At 39.3% G+C, this 20,258-nt stretch overlaps 1 protein-coding gene across 4 annotated transcripts in view; it reads right to left on the bottom strand.

Moving 5' to 3' along the window:
* Positions 1 to 11,485: 11,485 nt before the first annotated feature.
* The window catches only part of RBBP6 (RB binding protein 6, ubiquitin ligase), a 32,059-nt gene continuing 23,286 nt past the window's right edge, over positions 11,486 to 20,258 (bottom strand). For 3 of the 4 annotated variants that reach the window (XM_077907050.1, XM_077907049.1, XM_077907048.1), the window contains 5 exons: positions 19,028 to 19,096; positions 16,838 to 17,200; positions 16,446 to 16,547; positions 13,837 to 15,600; positions 11,486 to 13,474 (listed from right to left, as the gene is read on the bottom strand). In XM_077907050.1, coding sequence (XP_077763176.1) covers positions 11,905 to 13,474; positions 13,837 to 15,600; positions 16,446 to 16,547; positions 16,838 to 17,200; positions 19,028 to 19,096 — 3,868 coding nt within the window. In that variant the 3' untranslated portion in view covers positions 11,486 to 11,904. The remainder of the gene's footprint in view (positions 13,475 to 13,836; positions 15,601 to 16,445; positions 16,548 to 16,837; positions 17,201 to 19,027; positions 19,097 to 20,258) is intronic. The other variant, XM_077907051.1, reaches the window with a different exon arrangement.

Below are 20,258 nucleotides of genomic sequence, written 5' to 3'. Positions count from 1 at the left end.
GCCTGCAGGGAGCCTGATATGGGACTCCATTCCGGAACTCCAGGATCATGCTGAGCCAAAGGCAGATGCTCAACCGCTGAGCCACCCAGGCATCCCAATATCTGAGTATTTAAAACAATAATTAGACTGAGAGAAAAGCACTACTGAATTCAGTATTAGTGTACTTAACACTGTATTAATAGGAAAAGCAGACAATTTAAATTATCAATAGGTGACTAGTTAAATGTTACATTTGTACACAACGGAATATTATGCAGCTACAGAAAAGAATAGGGACATTTTCTATACATTGATAAAGAAAGATGTCCAAGTGTATTAGTAAGTGAAAAATGCAAAGGGCAATATGGTATGCTTAGTACTATCTTTTTTTTATTTTTTTTATGATAGTCACACATACACACACACACACACAGAGAGAGAGAGGCAGAGACACAGGCAGAGGGAGGAGCAGGCTCCATGCACCGGGAGCCCGATGTGGGATTTGATCCCGGGTCTCCAGGATCGCGCCCTGGGCCAAAGACAGGCGCTAAACCGCTGTGCCACCCAGGGATCTCTGCTTAGTACTATCTTGTCCTAAAGCTATTTGTAGGGGTGCCTGGGTGGCTCAGTCGGTTAAGGATCTGCCTTCAGCTCAGGACATGATTCTAGGGTCCTGGGCTGGAACCCCACATCGGGCTCCCTCCATGAGCAAGGAGTCTGCTTCTCCCTTTCCCTCTGTTCCTTCCCCTGCTTCTGCTCTCTTACTGTATCTCAAATAAATAAAATCTTTTTAAAAAGCTATTTGTATAATAAGGAAAAGTAGTAAGTGTGTATGTGTGCACATATATAAAGAAATCCTGGAAAGATATACAAGTACCTAACAGTGGTTACCTGGGCTGAGGGGATAATTCTTGATGGAAGCCATACAAAAAAAGTGTTGAAACTTCTTATTTTTCATACATGCACACACATAAATACATGCATACATAATACCAAAGGACAAGGCACCAGCAGAATTTTATTTTTTTTAAGATTTTATTTATTTATTCATGATAGACATAGAGAGAGAGAGAGGCAGAGACACAGGCAGAGAGAGAAGCAGGCTCCATGCAGGGAGCCCGACGTGGGACTCGATCCCAGGCCTCCAGGATCCCACCCTGGGCCAAAGGCAGGCGCCAAACCGCTGCGCCACCCAGGGATCCCCACCAGCAGATATTTTAATACTATTACTGATCACAGAGAGTGGGATTGAGGAATTCCAGTCAAACATAGTGGACTGCATACATTTACCTTTGCTCCTTCCTAAAAATACAGCTTGATAATGAAGGGGGTGGGGAAGGCATGAAAGAAAAAAGAACAAGAATGGGAAATAATAGTTTTGGAAGGCAAAATTCATATGGAGAAGTGGTAAGTGACCTAGAGGACCAGAATCATAGGTCTAAATCAGAAGCCCAAAGCCAGATTATTGGTAACTCAGCAGCCCAGGAAGATCCAGAATTGACTGATAGCAAGTACTACTGAGAGTAGCAATGCAGAGATGGCCAAGAGGGTGAATACAAAGCCACTCACTCTGGCAGAAGAATGAAGCCTAACTCTATGGAGAAGTTCAATAAGAGCAGTTGTTCCCAACTTTGGCTGTATATAATCACCTGGGAGATTCTAAGAAGCCTGAGGTTCAGGTCATGCCCAGATGTATTAAATCAGAAATTCTGGGGGTAGCATCCACCCAGTCTTCAGTATTTGTTAAAGCTGCCTAATTAATTCCAATATGAAACCTTTGTGAGAACCGTCAAATGGGAGAACCTCTGGATTTGAGGACATCAGGCATAGATGCAAGCCGGTCTGCTGTAATGAAAATACAGCAAATGTATTTTTGTAAGCCTTAAAAAAAAAGATTTTATTTATTTATTCATGAGAGACACACAGAGAGGCAGAGACACAGGCAGAGGGAGAAACAGGCTCCCTACAGGGAGCCTGATGTGGGACTCCAACCCAGGTCTCCAAGAATCACGACCTGCTGAAGGCGGCGCTAAACCGACGAGCCACCAGGGCTGCCCTTTTGTAAGCCTTTTTATACTTAATGGAGCCTACTTATCTCCAAAAGAGTTCCTGGTAGTCAGGGTGGTAATTACACTGCTTCTCCTCTAGCCCGCTCTGAAGAGGGATGATTCCTTCCTGGGGAAACTAGCCCAAGAAAAATGCTTGTGAGTATACTTACCATGATGAGCACTGAGCAATGTACAGACCTGCTAAATCACTATACTGTACACTTGAAACTAATATAAATAACACTGTATGCTAACTGTACTGGAATTTAAATATAAAAAATAAATTTTTTAAATTTTTTTTTAAATTTTCATTTATTTATGATAGTCACAGAGAGAGAGAGAGAGAGAGAGAGAGGCAGAGACACAGGCAGAGGGAGAAGCAGGCTCCATGCACCGGGAGCCTGATGTGGGATTCGATCCCGGGTCTCCAGGATCGCGCCCTGGGCCAAAGGCAGGCGCCAAACTGCTGCGCCACCCAGGGATCCCTAAAAAATAAATTTTTAAAAAAGAAAAATTCTTGGAAGATAAGGGCAGCTGGGGATCCCCCAGGGAAATGATCTAATCAGATCAGCTTACAATAGAACCCACTTGACAAACCTTGCAGTTTCCAATGTAAGGAGTATAGGAAAACCTTAAAAAACAACGATCCTATCACATCTTCACTAGCCCTATTATACTGATGAGAAAAGAAGAGGACATTATAAAAAGGGAACAATAAGAAAACAAAAATTCTGGGACACATGGGTGGCTCAGCGGTTGTCTGCCTTCAGCTCAGGGTGTAATCCTGGAGCTCCAGGATCGAGTCCCACATCGGGCTCCCTGCATGGAGCCTGCTTCTCCCTCTGCCTATGTCTCTGCTTCTCTCTCTCTCTCTGTGTCTCTCATGAATAAATAAATAAAATCTTTTTAAAAAAAGAGATAGAAAATAGGAAGAAAGGGGTAAGAAAATCAGAGAATCGGTCAAGGAAATCTAACATCTAAATAATATGTTCCAGAACAAAATGGAGAATATCATCCCACAAGTAATAAAAGATGGTTTCCAGAACTGAGACTTGAATCTCCAGATTGAAAGGGCTGATAGGGGCAGCCCCGGTGGCTCAGCGGTTTAGCGCCGCCTGCAGCCCAGGGGGTGACCCTGGAGACCGGGGATCGAGTCCCACGTCAGGCTCCTTGCATGGAGCCTGCTTCTCCCTCTCCCTGTGTCTCTGCCTCTCTCTCTCTCTGTGTCTCTCATGAATAAATAAATAAAATCTTAAAAAAAAATGAAAGGGCTGATAGAACACATAGCAAGATAAATCTTAAAAGACTCATATCAACACACATCATCAAATTTTTAATGTACTCAGGATAAAAGGAAGTTCCTGAAATTATCCTCGGAGAGAAAAATACGGCTGAAAGCTGTATTATGAGCAATGTCTGCAAGTATAAGTGAAAATAATTTCCAACTTACAATTCTATACCCAAACCATAAATCAAGTGTGGAGATGGAGTAAGAACATTCTTGATGTTGTAGGCTCTCAAAAAATGTACCTCTCACTCAGCCTCTCTCAAGAATCTACTAGAGCATGTGCCCTTCACCCCAAATGAGGCAGCCAACTTAGAAAGAGAAAGATACAAAGATACAAGGTGAAAGATACAAAGATCCATTGCAGGGAGAAGGTGAGGGAAATCCCCAGGATGGCAGTAGAGAAGCTTGCAGGGTCATAGCTGTGTGGATGATCTAGAGGACAACCAATTTTTATAGGAGAGTTTTCACAAAAAAGATAAACCTGAAAAACCACTTGATTCATTTCAATATACTGAGGAGAGACTTACATTTTTTTTTGTAATCTATAGGAAATGAAACATGTTTTAAAATAAGTCGTTTAAAAAATAAATAAAATAAGTCGTTTATACAATAGCCAAACTATGTAAAGAGCCCAGGTGTCTATCAACAGATGAATGGATAAAGAAGATGTGATACATATATATATATATAATATATATTATGGAATTATATATATATTATATATATATATAATGGAATACTATTCAGCCATCAAAAATGAAATCTTGGAATGCCTGGGTGGCTCAGTGGTTGGGCACCTGCCTTTAGCCCAGGGCATGATCCTCGAGTTATGGGATCCAGTCCCACATCGGGCTCCCTGCATAGAGCCTGCTTCTCTCTCTGCCTGTGTCTCTGCCTCTCTGTGTCTCTCATGAATAAATAAATAAAATCTTTAAAAAAAAATGAAATGTTGCCATTTGCAATGACATGGATGGAACTGGAGGGTATGATGCTAAGCAAAATGTCAATCAGAGAAAGAGGATTATCATATGATCTCACTCATATGTGGAATTTAAGAAACAGAATTAGAGGAACAGGGGAAAAGAGGAAAAAAGAAAAAAAAAGACTAAATCAGAGAGGGAGACAAATCATAAGAGGCTCTTAATCATAGGAACAAACTGAGGGTCACTAGAGGGGAGGGGGTGGAGAAGGGCATTACTAAGGAGGGCATATAATGTAATGAGCACTGGGTGTTATATAAGACTGATGAATCACTGATCTCTACATCTGAAATAATACATTATGTTAATTAATTGAATTTAAATTAAAAATAAATAAGTTATTAATTCCAAGGAAACCAAAATTTTACCAGAAAGAGAATCCTAATACAACAAATGACTTGATTTTGAATGACAGATGTAAAGACATAATAATGTCTCCCAACATCCTTTTATTATTATTATTATTATTTTTAAAAAGGGTTAGGAGGAGAGTCCTAACCCTTTTTTTAAAAAAATATTTATTTATTCATGAGAGATAGAGACACAGGCAGAGGGAGAAGCAGGCTCCACGCAGGGAGCCCGACGTGGGACTCGATCCCAGGTCTCCAGAATCAGGCCCTGAGCCCAAGGCAGTGCTAAACTGCTGAGCCACCTGGGCTGCCCTCAACATCCTTTTTTAAGTAAGCTTTTCACCCACCCAGGGACTTGAACTCATGACCCTGAGACCCTGAGATTAAGAGTCTCTATCTAGATATTGAGCCAGCCAGGAGCCCCAAGACATAATATGTCCAGTCATTTCAATTTAGACCAAATGAGAACTTTTATTTGGAGGAGGGGAAAAGATAGTGTGGGGTAGGGTGGGGAGGGAGATGAACAACTGAAGTCAGTAGTAGTAGCTGGTCACTGAAACTGAAAATTTGAGGTGAGAGTATACTTTTTTAAAAAAGATTTTATTTATTCATGAGAGACAGAGAGAGAGAGAGAGAGAGAGAGGCAGAGACACAGGCAGAGGGAAAAGCAGGCTCCATTCAGGGAGCCCGATGCGGGACTCGATCCCAGGTCTCCAGGATCACATCGGGGGCTGCAGGCGGCACTAAACCGCTGTGCCACTGGGGCTGCCCAAGAGTATATGTTTTATATTCAACAAGTGTTATTGTTCTTATTTATTTTTTTAATTTTTAAAAATTTTTAAAGATTTTATTTATTTATTCATGAGACAGAAAGAGACAGAGACAGAGACAGAGACATAGGCAGAGGGAGAAGCAGGCTCTCCATGGGGGGCCGATGGGGAACTCAATCCCAGGATCCCAACCTGAGCCAAAGGCAGATATGCTCAACCTCTAAGCCACCCAGGCGCCCCATGTGTTGTTTTTTAACAAAAAAGCTGAAACAGTTGGAATTGATTGCATCTGAAGAGCTGAAGTGAGGATGCAGTGAGTAAGGGCAGGACACTCAAGTGTTTTATGCCTTGAAGAACTATGACTTTTAAAACTATGTAGGGTTTTGTTAGAAATAAAAGCAAATTTTAAAAGCCTGCAAACTGAGACGCCTGGGTGGCTCAGTGGTTGGGCGACTGCCTTCGGCTCAGGTCACGATCCTGATCCCGGAATCTGGGATGGAGTCCCACATCGGGTTCCCTGTGAGGAGCCTGCTTTTCCCCCTGCCAGTGTCTCTGTCTCTCTCTCAGTCTGTCTCTCATGAATAAATAAATACATCTTTTTTTTTTTTTTAAAAGCCTGCAAACTGAGGATATATATTATGATTTGAGCAAACTTAGTGAAAAGCTAACCATGACAGACAAGTGCTAATGGAAATGCCAAGGTGGTGGGAGGAGGGAAAATAGGGTTGGTTTTGGACTTGCAGGTAACTCTAAATGCCTGAAGGCAATGGAACTTTTACTGGCATTTTTATTGCCAGTGACATTTAACCTTTTCAAATGTCAATTGGCCATTTGTATTCTGTATAATGGTTGAGTTTGTAATTTTTTTTAAATTGTAGAGGGAAGAAAAGAGTTGCTATTTTAAAGAAGTGCCTGCAGTTTCTTCTGCTCTTTAATGGTAAAATTCATCACAGGGGGATTGTTTCTTGGCTCAGAAAAATACCTTAAAAGATGAAGAGCCTATGGCGTAGGACAAAAAAGAAGTAAAGATGTTGAACACAGGCAAGTGAGAGGATGTGATGTATTCTGAGGGAAATGCAATAAAACTTATGAAGACTGAGGCTCTACCATAGTGAGATCTGAAGAGAAAAATCAGCACTAGGAATAGACGTCAGGGAATCAGAAAGGGGCAGACCAAAATAAACCACATCTGGGGCACCTGAGTGGCTCAGTCGGTTAAGTGACTGCCTTCGGCTCAGGTCATGATCTCTGGTGAGCCCCACATCAGGCTCCTTGCTCAGTGGAGAGCCTGCTTCTCCCTTTCCCTCTGCCCCTCTGTGCTCTTCCATGCTGTCAAATAAATAAACTCTAAAAATCCTAAAGATAAACCACATCTCACAAGTATTATCACAGAAATATTGGGGAAGGTCTGTTTCCAGTTGACTGGTCAGTTTGAAAAACAAAGATCATTTATTAAAGAGAAGCTGATCCCAGAAAAAGGAAAACTGACCAACACTTGGGTTATGTAGTAAAATGAAATTGTGGATAAATGGATTTAATTCATCTAGAATTTTAAGGTGTGAAAATTTTTTCTCTAAATGGTAATCCAGTTCTCTCAAAGCTACTTACTGAAAAATTGACCTTTTTCACATTTATTTATGCTGAAACTGTTATTAAGTACTTTTTTATTCGGGCCAATTTCCAAGCTTCATTCAATTTCACTGTTTGTCTACCAGTTCTAGTACCAACACTATCATGATTCAAAAATTGTGTATCTTTGGTTTTTCCCTTCCACCTGTAATAGCCAGGTGAGTGAGGGATCTCTGGTCTGACCTCCTTCCTGGTGATGAGACCACATACAGCAAATCTATTTTTGGATGGAACCTTCCCCTAGCGCCATCAACATTGTAGCCTATGCTTCAGGCTTCCTTTGTGCAATTTCCATCATATTAAAATGGCCACAAAGGTAGTATTCCTCATATGCTCCATAACCTACCATTGTCCCTCCAGATTATGAGGCATTCATAATGCCCAAGATCTTCTATTTGCACTTCCCAAGAGGCCATCTGCTTTCTCAAGGAATTCTGGGGATCTGTCTTTATTTATTTTTTTAAGATTTTATTTATTTATTTATGAGAGACACAGAGAGACAGCGGCAGAGACAGAGACAGAGGCAGAGACAGAGGCAGAGGGAGAGGCAGGCTCCATGCAGGGAGCTGGATGTGGGACTCAATCCTGGAGCTCCAGATCAGGCCCTGGGCTGAAGGCGACGCCAAACCACTGAGCCACCCGGGCTGCCCCTGTCTTTAGTTCTTTAAAAACAAAAACACAACTTTTAAAATGTGGCATTGTGGCAAAATCCCACATTTCTGGCTGTCTGCCCCTTCCATCCTTTCCCTGGGTTCTAGCACTGATACAGTTTCCTCCTAAGATCACTTCTCATCCAACTTGTTTTCATTTAAGTTTTAGGATATGAAAAGGTATCGGTCCACCAGATATACTTACAGGTCATTAAGCCAAGGCTAAAACATATTTATAGATAATTATCAAAATTTTAAGGTTGAGGTTTCTACAAAGACACTATTTTGAATTCTAAAGGTATGTCCATTCTTTTACTAGCATCTCTTACTACGTTAGACTTAAAAATGAAAAAAATTGAGTAAGATCCACCCTGGCCAAACAACTTCATAGCAAATTACTAAAGAGCCACATTCTGAGTGGAAAGCAAGATTTTGGTGTTTGTTCTAAAATGAGATCACTGTCCACTCACCATTAGTTTTTCTGAACTGTATAAATTAGCAATAGCTGTTCTTTAAAAGTCCTATTAACACAACCTTAAAAATCTCAGAAGCCTGTAACAAAGAGAAGCCTTGATGAGTTTATACTGCATTAATGAAAAGGATTCTCATGAAATTTCTGAACATTCTCGGTAACCCCATTTTCCATGTGTGCTGAACTGTTATTTACATATAGCAGTGCCACACGACTCTAAGAATTTAAGTGGCTTATTTTATTGAATTTGTCATCATTTGCAATTCTTAAAATTAATGAAAAATGTTAATGCCAAAAGGACGTGTTTGATACACAAAGAGCACACTATATTTACATCCCTATGTATTAGTGAGGCCTTGTTAAAATAAGAGACCAGCTGAAATTGGCTTACACAAATAGCTGCAGTATAAAAGGGTTTAGAGAAGAGTTTGCTCCAAACCAGAGGTTTGCTCTGTGCAATTTTGTACAGTAAGAACAGAGTTCTTTAAAGGAGTTAAAGACAGGAAAGAAGTGGACAAGACAGAAGGGGACACTTGCACAAATTGGGATGAATAAACCATTAACTAGCTTTCTAACTCTGAAATCTCAGGCTTAAAAATTCTGGAGGGGATTTAGCACTCTTCATTTGGCATGCTGAGACCAGCAAAGGAGTTATTCTTAGGCCCCTGATGGTAAGACTTTGCAATATACTTGGCACATTGGAGCAGCTGATTATTGGAAGGATACTGTCTTCCAAATCTATAGTAGCTCAAAAATTATTTTCCTCCCTTAAAAATGTTGACATATCACTGGTTTCCAGGAAGTTTGCAGAATTTAACTTTAAGCTAAAAAAAATAATTTCATCCTATCAATTCAAACATTACGTGCAAGGTGTGGTTTGGCTTCTGGAATATAAACTCCACATTTCCTTTTGAGGCTCTCACTCAGTCCAGTGAGGAAGACAACCAAAGCCCACAGAAAACAAATGAAGTGTCTCCACAGCATATCCAATGATGCTATGCCATCTTGGGTGTGTATGGGGATGCTCAAGCAGGCACTATGAAGGAATAGTTAAAAAAAAAAAAAAGGCAAACTAACTCTTGAATGATGGGTAGGAAACTGTGAGACAGGCAGAGGAGGAAGAAAAGTTCAGCCCCATGAAAGCAGCCAAGTGTGAAAGACATGGAGATATAACATGGCCTTTCTGGGGTCCAGCAAAAACAAGTTGAGTCTTACACGTTATCCCATTCCTCTACATGGCAGGGGTGAGTTGGACTGGTTAGGCACTGAGGGTTGAGTATCTAGGCTGGACTGACCCTTCAGAGGTAGTGGCATTTCCTGCTCAAAGTAGTATTGGACAAAAAAAAAAAAAAAAAGGAGTATTGGACATCAAAAGCCACTAGAATCTTTAAGGATCAAATAAATACAAGCACCTAGCACAGTGCTGGACATGTATTTAACATTTCTTTCAAGTCTTTAATTTCATTAAGCAGCACCCTTACTTAGGCTTGGGAATTAAGCTGTTTAGGTACAGGAAGATGGGTAAGGGGGAGGTTTGGGAGGGGTAGGGGGCCATGTGGTAGAAATGATGGGATCCAGGCAATCATAGGAAGGAAAGACAGCAGAAAGAGAGAGAGGAGTTAAAATCTCAGGCTTAAGTAAGGTCAGTAGAGGATGGAGCTAGAAGACCAGGCTGCAGATGAAAGATTGGTTTAAACTTAAGAGCAGAGTGGCCCCAGAACTCTAGAAAACTGTCTTGGAGTGGACCACATTAAGGGGAAGTTCAGTTGAGGTTAAAATTAAAGACCAGGAGCCTACTTGGTAAGGAAACTGACCTCACCTGATGAAGTTTGAGTCCTGGGTGCTAAAATCCTCAGTGGATGTGGGAAATACAATCTAGATCTGGGGACCTGACTAGTAAGAATTAAGAGGGTAGCCAAGCTGGAATACCTGAAAAGTAGTAGTAATTATTTGGGTAGGGTGGGCTGTGGCTGGGAATGGGTGGAACAGACACCTTCCTCCCTAGTGATAGAGCCCTTTTAAAGTTGCTTTCATTTATTTATTTTTTATTTTTTTAAAGATCTTTATTTATTTATGAGAGAGAGAGAGAGATTGAGAGGCAGACATAGGCAGAGGGAGAAGCAGGCTCCATGCACCAGGAGCCCGACGTGGGATTCGATCCCGGGTCTCCAGGATCGCGCCCTGGGCCAAAGGCAGGCGCCAAACCGCTGCGCCACCCAGGGATCCCTAAAGTTGCTTTCATTTAACTTAATAAACTTACTTTTGACAAACATGCAACAGTCTTAACTAAGTCCTGAATGGCTTTGATGCTGTCAATATTTGTGATGCTCGTTTCTTTCTTCAAATATTAAATGTTGCATTAAAAACACAATGAAGGGGATCCCTGAGTGGTGCAGCGGTTTGGCGCCTTCCTTTGACCCAGGGCGCGATCCTGGAGACCCGGGATCGAATCCCACGTCGGGCTCCGGTGCATGGAGCCTGCTTCTCCCTCTGCCTGTGTCTCTGCCTCTTTCTCTCTCTGTGACTATCATAAATAAATAAATAAATAAATTAAATTAAAAAAAAAAAAACAAAACACAATGAAGTATGTTTGCATCCTGTCCACACGGCCCAGTCTGGAAATCCTGACAAGGCACAGTCACAGGAGTTTAATAGAAGCAAGCTACTGCTAATGTACCATCCAAGGGCACTCTAGGACCACCCTCAGACTGAAGCTGGTCTCTTTTCCTCCTCCTAGAAGTTGTAGTCTTGACCCATTTATACTGCCATGTTTTTGAAGCACCATTCTTACCCTAACTCCCTAAAACCTGTCAAAAGCTTTTCGTTGCCTATGATACTTCTTGAACCACAGCCACAAAGGAAGAGCCCATCATAGTCCAACCTAGTGCTCCTAGACCTGCTGCTCTTGCTTTTGTCAATCAGGCAGACCAGACAGGCCAGATACTCACTGGTGTGTGCTCATTAGCTGACACTTTATCAAGGAATTTAACACTTGTTTATCAGGGTTTCAAGAAAAATACAGGACCATATATCACAATTCCTCACCACTAAAATTCAAGTCCAAACTTCTAATTACTATATATGTTTAGGACCCTTTTAGATTTTTTTTCCCCCAACCAGGTCTCCATTTATCCTGATTTCTTATTTCTGGTCACCTACTACCAGCCCACTGATCAAAGTCTAGGATCTACCATGTTTACCTCATAGTTTTGTATATTTGGTACAGCTTATATTACAGGCTCAAAGGATATTCCAAATAAGAAAATGGAAGGGGGAAGAGACATGAAATACTTCCTTCAAATAACACAAATATTCGACATTTGAAAAGTTTACTGAAAACTTTTATTGTAATCAAAAAGTGACATAACGGGGTTGTAATGAATTCAGCAAATCATTCTGCTGATATTTTAGAACTGATACCAGCTTTTGCCAGGCAATTAAAAAAATTCAAATGTGAAAATTTCACAGTACAGTAAACTCCACCCCAACTAATTAATGGTGGTTAAAAATAATAGGCCCTAGCAAAACCTCTCATGTTACATGGTCACAACTCACAATTCTGTACAAAAGTTCGTGTTATAAAGCTCTGATGTAAAAATCAAATAATCAAGCAGCAATATTTTAAGTGCAGCACAGGGTCTTCCATATCATTATTTACAAGGCTTGAATCTCTTTACATTATAACAAAATTTAATACAGATGACTTAGTAATTAAGTCAATTTTTAAAATCTGTCCTTCTATACAGGGACAGATTTCACTTTTTGGTCATCCTTCTCCTTCTCCTTTTCTTTATCTTTGCTCTTCTTTGACTTCTTTTTCTTGTGTTTGTGTTTTTGGCTTTTTTCCAATTCTACTTCGGTGCCTGCATGCTTCTTATGCTTCTTATGTTTTTTATGTTTCTTGTGCTTTTTCTTTTCCTTCTTCTTCTTCTTCTTTTTGCTGTCCTGACTCTCTGCAGAGCTGGCACTACTGCTGTGGCTTCGGGTTTGGCTTCCAGAAGGGCTATGACTTCTACTTGGACTAACACTAGGGCTGCTTTGACTCTGGCTCCTGGCTGTGCCTATCTGGACACTTGCTGCTGTGTCCAGGCTGTCTTTTGTTTTCTCCACGACTTTATCTTTCAGTTCCTTAAAAACTTTTCCTGAAGTCTCCTCCTCTTTTACAGACACATTGCTTTCACTGTCACTTTCATTATAGTCTGGTTCAAAAGCAGCTTCATCAGTTTCTCTAGTTAAGTCAGAGGAAAGTCGAGAGGAGTGACTTAACTGCTGTTTCGGCTTGACAGCATTCTTGTCAGTCTGCCCAGGAACTTGCTCTTTTTCAATCTGTGGGTCTGGTGGGTTAAGCACATATAGTAATTTATTGCCACTTGATTCTTTATTGTTCCTTGCTTCTAACATGTGCTTCTCACGATCTTTACAAGGATTTTTATCTACAGGTTTTATTTCTTCACTTGGGCGTTTAGTATCATAAGTAGCTTTGTGATCATGAGGTTTTTTGTCTCTTGAGGGACTGGAACTGCTCTTTTTGGAATCTCCTGTTCCTTTTTTGGGCAAATCTCTCTCCTCTCTTGGCTTAGTTTTCTGTCCAGATGCAGAATCTTTACTTCGAGGAGGAGAGTCTTTCCTTCTTGTTAATTCATTCCTTTCATCTCTACGTTTGGAACTTGAGTACTCTCTGTTGTCGTAGTCAGTTTTTTTGTCTCTGTTGGGGGTAAAGTCTTTAGTTGAGGAACCTCGAACTGAATCATGCTTATCTGAAGTTCTTGTCTCTTTGGAAGATTGAGACAGACTTTTAAAATTCCCTTGTTCACTTAGACGGTCCAAGTTACTATCTTTCTCTGGCTGAGCGCTGTTCTTCCTCTTTTCAGGGTTTTCCTTCTCTGAAACTGAATGATCTCGATCTTTGGTCTTTCCCTTTTCACTGGAGGCAGAATTTTTTGAACTTTTGATCTCATGCTGTATAAGTTCATGGCTCACTTCCTTGGTGAGTTTCTGAATTTTCTCTGATGACTCACTTTCTTTTTCAGTATACTTGACTGTATTTAATGGTTTAGTGCTAACATTTTTAATAACACTGGCAGGTTTTCCTACATTTGATATAGGCTGTGTGGTCTTAACATCTTCTTCTTCAGATTCAAAGTCATCTTTATCCCATTTGGACTGAGGAACCTGAATCATAATAATAACATCTTCAGCAGGAGCTGTATTGTCGTTATTATATTCTTCCATAGTTTTAATGACAGTTCGTTTTGTATCTGTTTTTTCTTCAGATTTCCGCACAGGACTGCCTCCCGTTGAGCTCGTACTAAAAACAATTAAAATATTGTTAAATAATGAAGAATTTAATGAAGAATTTACTTTTACTGAACATTGGTTAAGTATAATAAGGCTAACTTAAACATAAACGTCCTTTTAACTCTCAAAGCCTTTGGCGCTACTCTAATAGAGATTAAATGATTCAAATGTAGGACTGCATAAAAACAAATGTGGCTCACCCACAAACTGATTTACAATCTTCAACTCCTTTCATTAAAGACCAGTCTAACCAGTAAACCAGTCTAACCCCTTTTTAATTAACAGACCCTTTAAAAGTACAAGCATGGATAAAATTAAAGGATATTCTCCCCCAAAACAAACATCTACATCCAACTACCCATAATCAGATACCTGGTGTAATCCACAAGCGTTGAGCTGGATCCCTCAGCTCCAGCTACTTTTCGTCTGACCTTTCCTTTTACTTTTTCTTGTTTAACTTTGCTAGATGTCGACTCTAATTTTTCAGAGGGTTCTTTTGTATTAGATACATTTTCTGTACTTCCAATTTTTTTACCAGTTTCTCTGTTGAGCTTGATTTTTTTGGCTGGGGCAGTTGAGGATGATGAAATCTTGTCCTTCTCAGGGGTCCTATCCATCTTTTCAATATCTGGTTCCATTTTGCGCTTTGGTGATGGTTTCACTATTTCAGTTACTTCTAGTTTAGAGATTTTCATTGAAGAGGACTCAAAATCTTTATCTACGCTTTTTTCTTCGGTTTTTCTTTTTCTTTTTTCTCCCTTGCTGTCAGGTGGCTTACTTTTCTCACTAGGCTTCTTGGCCTTTTCTTCCTTATTTGTTAATTTTTCTGATTTGACATCTTTGGAATAATCCTTCTTCACTTTTTCCTCTCTGACTGGTTTTGTCTCCTGGTGTTCCTTTGCTGACTTAGAGTGAGCTTTCCTGGGGGTACCAATGATCTTTTCATCTTTTTGGGAGGAAGATGATGACTTAGCATTGTCAGTCTTTGGAGTCTCCTCTTTGGCTTTTTTAAGTGGAGGTTCAGATCGAGGAGATTTTTCACGCTCTCCATCTAGTTTTTCTTGAGGTCCCTTAGCAGGTTTTGCAATGTTTTCTTTTTTGGACACTGTAGACCCATCATTTTTCCGTTTGGTCTTGTCACCTTTTGCTTTTGGTTTGTCTTTCTCCCTCTTGTCTTTTTCAGACACTGATTTAAAAGTGATAGATTCTGCATCCATTGGTTCATCTCTAACAGGTGTAGCATCATCTCGACTTGGGAGAACAAACAATGAGTCAGTTTTATTTTCTTCACCACTTGTAGGTTCTCTCGATTTCCTAGAAGTTTCTAACAACTCAGGGTTTAGAAAACCTTCGCTTTCCTCCCCCTTTCTTCTTTTCCTATGTTTCTTATGTTTGTTTCCTTTACCATCTCCAGGAGCATTTTCACTCTCTTTCTCTTTTGACTTTGTGTTGTCCTTCTGATTGTGACTGTCTCTTGTTGAAAGCTTTTCTGGATAGTTGCCACCTAAGTTTCGACTTCTATGACTTTGTCCACCAGCATAATCTTCTCTGCGGCCTCTTGTGAAGGGAGAATTCCTGATATTAAGAGGCAAAAACCTCTCTGGAGAAAAGTTCTCTCTATTTGCTGATGGTCTAGGCTGTGCTCCAGTAGCATAACCTATTTTATAATACTTTTCATACCACTCTCTATATTTTCTCTCCCATTCTCGGTAACGCTCTTTTTCAAATGGGTCTCTAAAATCAACACTCCTCCCATAATAAGCTTTCATGTCATAAGGTGGCGGAACTTCTCTGTATCTATTAAAATATTCACGTTCTGTTTCCCCTTGAGGCACATTACGTTTATTGGGAGACTGTCCCCTAAATGCTTGAGGAGATCTTGACCGTGAATGATACCGTCTATATGGGGGTGACCTTGACCTAGATCGATGATATCCATGAGATCTAGACCGTGAACGGTAATTTCTGCTCTTGCCTCTGCCTCTTCTGGGGTATGGAGGCGATCGTGAATAGGAACGAGAGTGTGAGCGGCTAAATGATCGAGAATAAGAACGTGAACGTGTTGAACCAGATCTTGACTTAGAATAAGTATAGGAACTTCTTGAATATGATGAACCACTATAAGGAGATTTAGACCTAGAAACAAAAACAAAACAATAATTGATAGTTGAGAAATACATACAAAATAAAATACAGATTCAGACTCTAGCATGCTCTCCTCACGGTTCCATCTTTTATATCAAATTTCATCTTAGATGATTAAAGAGGCACAGTGACCTCTACTGGAATGGAATAAAGTACACAAAGATCAGAGCAATCACTTGTTACAAAACAAAAGTGAAATCTTGACAATTAGAGTGAAGCGCATTAATGTACCGTGAGTTATATGAGCTAATTAAGTTAACACTAAACAAAATGCCAATTAAATTTAACTTCCTATCTGGTTATTTAAGTAGGAGTAATTTCTTTGTCCTACGTCGGCCAATAGTCTAGCTTTGAAAGGAACCACATTTCAAATGTAAGCTTAAAAAATAAGTCTTTTAAACAAACTTCCAGGGAATTTTTATAATTCAGTTTTTCTATTGATAAAGCAATTTGTAGTCTACCACTACTTCATTAATTATACAGGTTAATGTTCCAGCAAGAAGCTGTAGCCTCAAGTAAAAGGGTTCTCAGAATTGTTCTTCAGCTATTCTATTTCTCTCCTTCCACAAACATTTCCCAATTATTTCACACTACAAATAACTTCAAGGGACAAGGGCAATTTAATCCCCGTAACTGCTAGTTCTACACAATAGAATTTACATTGAGACATTATTTCAATAAACAGATATTGGGAAATAAGCTACATGTCCATTTCTATAAACCTAGACCGAATCAGAAAAATTCCGTAAGTGCAATGTTATTTATATCCATAGCTAATCCCTGGATATTCAAAGTCCCATTTGTAATTCTGTTGTGAAGGCTTGCAAAACACTAACCTGGAAAATGAGCGCCTACGCTCCTTTTGAATCTTTTTGTATTCCATCAATTCCTTAGCAAAATCATTTGTAAACTCATCTAGCTTGGACTTTTTCTTTTCCCTAGTAAAATAAAGTTAAAGAGTGAAAGTTAACAAAAACCATTTAAGAAAACTAACAAGACAAATGTAATTAGATCATGAATGAAATGAATGAAATTGCCATTAGTTTTCCATTTTAAAACTATAAATAACTAGGAATCCCTGAGGAAGTTGCTTGTATGGCTTTGGTTCAGTTTTTAGGTGATTTTTCTTGTACTAACTGGAAACACTAGAAAATGTTTCCAAAGATACCTGGCTTAATGTTACATCAGAAAATGAAAGTGTATGAGAATTTCAAATTAAAACACTCACTCTTCTTTTAGCCGTCGTTGTTCTCTATAGAATTCTTCCCTGGACAACGGGGGTGCTTGTGTTGTTGGGATGGTATTTGAGTGAGCTGTCTGCACTCCCGACGATACCCAAGATGTCGATAAATTGGCCGGAGCTGGAGGAAAGCCTGGAGGAGGGACACTATAGCCAGCAGGTGGCGGCTGGCCAGGAGGAAACTGAGGAGAGAACTGTGGAGGAGGCACACCTGGAGGGAGAGGAAGTGTATGGGGTGGGGGCGGGTACAAAGGAGGGGGTGGCACAGGCACAAAAACTGGAGTTGCTGGTAGCGATGGGCCTTGAGTTCTCTGTGATCTTTCGCTGTGGTGTCGTCCACGGTTTATACTTCTGGAGAAATAAATTCCAAGATATTATTCCTTCAAACTAAAATCACCCAAGACAAGTAAGCTTGTCTTTTCTATTCATAATTATCTTTAAACTTACAAAAGATGGAATATAACCAACTGTTCAAATAAGCATAGGAACACTTATTTATATGTAAATATAATTTTAAAGGCCACTTGAGAACCTAGATGATACAAGTTTACAGGGCCTTCTCTCTATGGAGATGCTACATTTATAAGTTCTCTTGTGTGACTTCCTAATCTGTGCTTTAAAAGAACTGACAATGTTAATGCCTCTCTGACAGAGGCCTCCCCCAAATGCCTTCCAGACCAAAATCTTCAATGAAGAAAACCACTTCCTGTAATCTTTTGAGGTAGGAAGTGTATAAATAAATGATCTTTCTTAGGTACCAGTACCTAAGTACTAGGTATTTTTGACATTTTACATCATTTTATTTTTCTGACAGAAAAATATTTCTGTCATTAAAATATTTCTGGCTTCATTGCTTTTGGTTTTTAAAGATTGTATTTATTTATTCATGAGAGACACAGAGAAGCAGAGACACAGGCAGGCAGAGAAGCAGGCTCTCTACAGGGAAGCTCGATGTGGGACTTGATCCAGGACTCCAGGATTATGCCGAGCCGAAGGCAGCGCTCAACCACTGAGACACCCAGGTGTCCTGAACAGGTTTTTGTTTTTGTATTTAAAGTACTTTTTTTGGTTTTGTTTTTGCAATTAAAGTACTTATTTGTTACGTTTTTAAAAAAACATTGAAGTATAGCTGACACACAAGGTTACATTATTTTCAGGTGTGCAACACAGCATTTAAGTCTACACCTGATGTGAGGCTCACAATGTTAACTACTATCTGTCAACCATATCACACTATCAGAATACCATTGATTATATTCCCTATGTTCTTCCTTTCATCCTCAAGAAAATAAGTACTACTGTTAACATTTGTAATTAACTAAATATCAGTGTTTTCTTTCAAAGAGTTGGGTGTAAATAACAGTACTGACCAGTTTCTGATTGGTCTCTCATCAAAGAAATAGTGGCTTCTTTAAAAAAAATGGGCTTATTTCTGTTAAGCTTAAACGTTCTTTAATTTATAGATAAATGGTACAGAATAGCAGGGGTTTAGATTTTAACCCTCTTTTCACAGCCTGAATTAGTAAATATTATCTTCTATTAGCATGTGATCTAGTAACAAAGCTACTTAGCAATTCTCAATGAAGCCCTAGAAAATATCCTTAATATTCTTGCTAGAGAGTTAATTTGGAGGCCCTTTACCCTGGTGGTGAGTGTGACCTACATAATAAGACCTAGGGCTTACTTCACAGACTAACATTGCTTTTGCCTGTCCAGGGCAAGAGCCCCGAACAATCTCTTGGTCTCTTCTCTTGGAAAAGAGAAGGTGGGAGAAGATTCAGACAATGGAGTCTAGAAGAGAAATAAATGCAATTCTTCTTCATGTTTGGGAGGTGAGCTAGTTAACTTTCATCTTAAACTGGCACTTAAATATTGTCTGGGCCTTAAGGACTTCCTTCTATCCTCAAAAGAGTAAATGTAAGCTAATATTCTCTTGTGTGCTGGGGCAAAGTAGTCATTGGGAAGGAGTATTAAAGATGTAGCCCTAAACCATCATTTAAAAGATTAAATGTAATCTGTTTTTCTCTAGGCCTCAGGGGCAACTCCTGAGGACTTAAGTAAGATAAGCATAAACCAAATGACCTCCCTTCCCAGCCACTGGAGTGCTTTAATTTCTTTGTGTTGTATTTTTCGGCATATCATCAGATTACAGTTTTCCAAGATTTTTAACAAGCCTACCTGTAGCAGCTCCTTTCCCCTCTTCTAATTTGCTGTGGTGGAGAAACCAGATATCCAAGCTTATTGGAACTGTTGGAAAGAAAGATAAAGTGGGCTTGAGTATAACACACAATCTCTCTTAGTGCACAGACTTTAAGACATATTTTAACTATTCTAGAAACGTTTTCCTCTCCCTGACCTCTATTCTGAAATTTGTTCCAGATAGAGAAGATACGGGCAAGTATTACATTTAAACTATTTTTTTTCTGATTATTTTGACATTAAACCTCAATGTACAAAACTTCTGCAATATTGCATTCCATTTAGCACTCTACAAGTAACTGTGAATTTATGTACAGAAGAGAAATAGAGCCCTTTTATCTGCTGGGCACTGTGCAGGTGAGGTGAGGAACTAGCACCATTCCAATTCTACAGATGAGGCAATGGAGCTGAGGAGTAAAACTGTATGCCCAAGATTATGTAGCTGTTAAGTGCAGGGGCTAAGATTCTAACGTGGGACTACCTGTCTCCAAATCCTGTATTCCTTCTACTGACACCATCTGCTAAGTCTCTCAACATGGCATATTTTTTAAAATAAAAAATTTGACTTATCTCTCAAACAAAAAGATCAAAGTTTAAGAATATAAGCCAGCTTATATAAATATAAAAACTGGTTTATATAGATTATAGAAACAAAAAGGACTATACATAGAAAGACCACAAACAAACAAATATATGAATTTTTAATGCCATAGGCCATCTTACAAAGATCAAAATTCTTCGTATTTCACAGGACAGAAAATCATACCCTAGAGATTTTAATATGTAATAAAATATCACTAACAGACTATTTTCTTTTTCAGACTATTTTCAAAATGAGAAATTCTGTTTTTGGTAGCCTCAATATCTGTTTACTCAAATCAAATTTTGAAAATCCATATTAAGGCTAGGAAAAAGTTTATTTACACCATAAGTGATTCAGTATGTAAAATAAAAAAATATTTTCGATTACTTATCTATTAACTAAATGAATAGATAACTGAAAAGATAACTTATCTATTCATTCCTATCAAGAACACCATTTGGTAAGACATGAAAGTGAAAAGAACAGATAAGAATTTACATTTTACCATTTTAAGAAAAGAATTACTCTTTAAAGATTATTTATTTTTCATGAGAGACAAAGAGAGAGAGAGAGAGAGAGAGAGAGAGAGAGAGAGAGAGAGGCAGAGACACAGGCAAAGGGAGAAGC

The sequence above is a fragment of the Canis aureus genome, chromosome 8, assembly GCF_053574225.1.
Source record: "Canis aureus isolate CA01 chromosome 8, VMU_Caureus_v.1.0, whole genome shotgun sequence".
In the NCBI taxonomy this organism is placed as follows: domain Eukaryota; kingdom Metazoa; phylum Chordata; class Mammalia; order Carnivora; family Canidae; genus Canis; species Canis aureus.
This window is presented reverse-complemented; position numbering and strand designations above follow the sequence as displayed.